The following is a 3,553-nucleotide window of genomic DNA, read 5'->3' on the forward strand; positions in this document are numbered from 1 at the left end:
AATGTTCGCGAAGGACTCGGCTCGCCATGGCGGCAGCAGTCGTGGCCAAAAGACATGAAGTAGCTTCGACAGGACCTCAATGTCTCTAACAAGCTACCAATACGCGTCTATATGAGTATAGCAAGTGTGACCATACCTATGGGCCAATCACAAAGAGTAAGCCGATTGTAACCCCGATGATAGCCGCTCTATATTCATTTCTACCTGGTAACAGGTTATAAGATATTGAAAAATATATGAAAAAAGCCATCAAAAAAGAAGGGTCGGAAGGAGTTCAGTAGAGGGAGATGATCAAAAAGACATTTATGACCTTGGAAGTGTCGCCAAACTTTCTAGACCTAATGCTATGAACCATTTCGCTCAAAGCTAGTGGGGGTTCCTTAGCCAGATACATGTTATCCTTCTGGGCTGTTTGTTCTTCTATAATTTGTTTGATTCTTAAAGGATATTTACTGAGAAACCCTATCCGAAGGCACTATAGCAGCGCGTTATTGGTATTCACACACGGATATCAAAAAAAAAAAGATACATTTTTGAGGGATCCAATTACCAATCCAATTTGTTTCGTTAAGTAGATAGTAACACTTTTGAGAAGACCAAAGGCACAAAAAAACCAATTTTCACAATGTCCATTTCAATGAGCAAAAGCAACTGGTTGCCTTTCAACTCCTTGTTGAGAGCGATAACTCACCCCGTCAACTTTCAGTCCTTGTTCATTCAACAGTGTGATGGTATCACCAAGGTTCGAGAGATGAACATCCGGAATGTCGAACGCTTGCGTTGACTTAGCACCCAAAGCTGCATCACGCGGCAGTGCTTGGAATTCACCAGCTGAATTTTTAATTTTCCAGGAAGACAGGGGCATTGTGTGGTCTTTTGGATTTGTGAGAGTAACCGACCTGCGTCTGGCTCGGGGACCATCTAACTCAGGATTGATCAACGCCTCGTCAATTGTCACAGAATCCTCTGTCATCTCGGCGTCTCTCTCCTTTGTCCCCATATAGTCACCCCAGGTCTCTGATGATATGGCATGCCCTGTCTTATCATCGGTGTGCACAGCTTGTGATGCGAATCCGAGAAAGACTCCAACCCATCGACCAGAGCGTGGGTAGTTGATCAAAAGGCCACCATCTTGGAACACACCGTCGTCATGTGCGAATCGCTTAACATTGCCTTGATTCATATGCACATTGTGAATACCTTTTCGATCGCTGAACGGTTCTCCAAATAGGTAAATATCGGCCTTATGGTCAATGGCCTGTTTGACTTCAGGTTCTAGAACATCAATCATATCATTGTTCGAACCTGGTTCGTCATGGGGTAGGATTCGACCGGTGTTGACATTGAATAAGTTGCTCCGGATGTAGTCTAGTCTCACACCAGCAGGGGTTGACTCCGTTTCTTCGAGGGGATAAAACCCCGAGGATAGGTCGGTGAGACTGTTGACGATAGGGTGATTATTGAAGTCGTGATCCACCCAGTAGGTAAGTCGCGATTCATCCTTGTCACCAGACTTGATGTTGATTGCTGCTCTGAAGAGCCCAGCAATTTCTTTGTTACCTCGGCCGGCCCGACGAAACTTGTGGCCAGAATGGTGACTCAATCCTCCTTTATCACTGAAGTATAGTGATAAATGCGGGCTTTTGTCGTCATCCGCTTCATGTTCAACAACGTAGGATACAGGGTTTGCTTTCCAGACACCGTAATTACGAAGCGGCATATCGAGGAAGATATGGCAAAAGAAATTATTCAACAAAGTGGATTTGTGGAAGGATATGATTGAAAGGTAGTTTCTTAGAATGTAGAGGTGAGCTAAGTGCAAGTATCAAGTTGAGGTGGGGGGCTGATGTAGATACTTAATAGTCGGAGCTCAGCGTCCAGGGCATGTGACATGAATATGATGTTATTCTAACACTGGGTAGTTTAGACTCACGACAAAGAAGCGTTGCGAGATGAAAGTCTCACACGCGATGCTTAAGACCAGTCCAGACTCTTGGTCTAGCTACGTTACGGTGTAGTTATTCGCCCTGCCCAGGTGGAGATCAGACCCATGACGCATTGGTGACCTAGCCAGTTACAAACGACCACCCAATGCGCACAAATCGGACAGATAAATTGTCTAGACTTTTGACAGTGATCTGGATTTCAGCCCCCGTTTTTGCCATACGGCTCTGAATATTCGGCACTCGGGGTATGCGGATTTGGACCCTCTATCATCCACATCGTATACCACGATCACAATCCGAGAACCGGTCCTTCATCCCTCGTTGAAATAAATTCAATTTTTTCAGCGAGCAAATGGATCATGAATTATATATGTGGCTTTGCAATTGAAGCTTCCGAATAGATCTTTTCCCGTAAGCTGCCTTATTCATGGGAACCAATCAAGCGTATCGTGTATAGCAAAGGGTTTATCCCATGAATACTTTGCGCCCTATTGTTGATCAGATACACGGAAACGAGGCTCAAGATAGTGCTATTCAAAGCCACGGATAAGTTGGTCATCCGTGGTCCTCAATAAATACACGTAGGTGTTCGTTGAATTATCTAGGCTCCGACGCTTCCGGAATACAATTGCCTAGCTGCAATCTAGATTCAACGTAGAGCCGGCCGTCCCAGCCAGAAAAATGTTGGTGTGTTTAGCCTGTACCGACCAGATGATTGCCACTTTCGGGTACGCCACATGACACACGTTGATCATGTTGGAACGAAGCCTATATTTTGTTTAGTTTGCATATTTTGTTGGGTTTTGGTATCTTTAGTCATAGTCCCATATAAATTGCCAGAAATAGGGGTATAGAAATACAGAGTGTTTTTACGCGTGCTGATTGGCCCATACAATTGTTGTACTGACAGGTCATCCGATCCCACAACCTTGTGCTTGAAAATCAAACGCCCGGTTTGATTTTCGCCCGGTTTGATTTTCATATAACCAATTGGTATGAAGTAGAGACGAGGCTGAACTCAATATATAACCAGGGAGAGTTCATACCTAGAAAACGTGAATCGGCCCTGCGGCGTCATAGTCTATTGTTTTAGTAGCCGATAGGGCATCACTAGAATACCGTCTCAACATCTGAACCTGTCGACTAAACTCCCTTGCCCAGCGATGAATACTTTGTTACGTCCATAATAGTTTTTCTTTATGTTGAAAACTCCCTCTTAATTCAAGAAGCAGATCAAGTTTCAAAATTATTCGGAGGCAGAAACCCAAAAAAAGCAAGTTCAAAGATTATGCTTAGATTCTGGTGATGTGCATCGAAGTGGTGCCGTGTATATTTCATGTAATTTATTGGTTATATCCGAGCTTCATGCTTGATTCGTTCAGCCACCGAGACACCAGCGATCTCCTTGCGAGGCTCAAGCCATAGAGCATGACTTTTCGGTCATTGTGAAATCAGCTGTGACCTGCAGTAAGGAATACATCATTTTTCCTTGCTGCAAAAAGCAGAAAATTCGTATTTAGGCTTACCCGCATCCAAGTCTTGTTGGACCTAGACTCTTCGGTGGCCTTTCTACCGTCGTTCTCGAAATCAGCCTGACCAAAAGACAC

The 3,553-nt window shown here is 44.3% G+C and overlaps 1 protein-coding gene across 1 annotated transcript; it reads right to left on the reverse strand.

Annotated features, from left to right (window-relative positions):
* Nucleotides 1–691: 691 nt before the first annotated feature.
* Nucleotides 692–1,720, reverse strand: PENARI_c213G04509 (uncharacterized protein; the record flags this gene model as incomplete). The annotated part of the gene is made up of 1 exon (XM_022638157.1): nucleotides 692–1,720. A coding segment is annotated over one exon (1,029 nt), but the record flags the coding sequence as incomplete, so codon positions are not given.
* Nucleotides 1,721–3,553: the final 1,833 nt, after the last annotated feature.

The sequence above is a fragment of the Penicillium arizonense genome, assembly GCF_001773325.1.
Source record: "Penicillium arizonense strain CBS 141311 chromosome Unknown PENARI_contig213, whole genome shotgun sequence".
NCBI lineage: Eukaryota > Fungi > Ascomycota > Eurotiomycetes > Eurotiales > Aspergillaceae > Penicillium > Penicillium arizonense.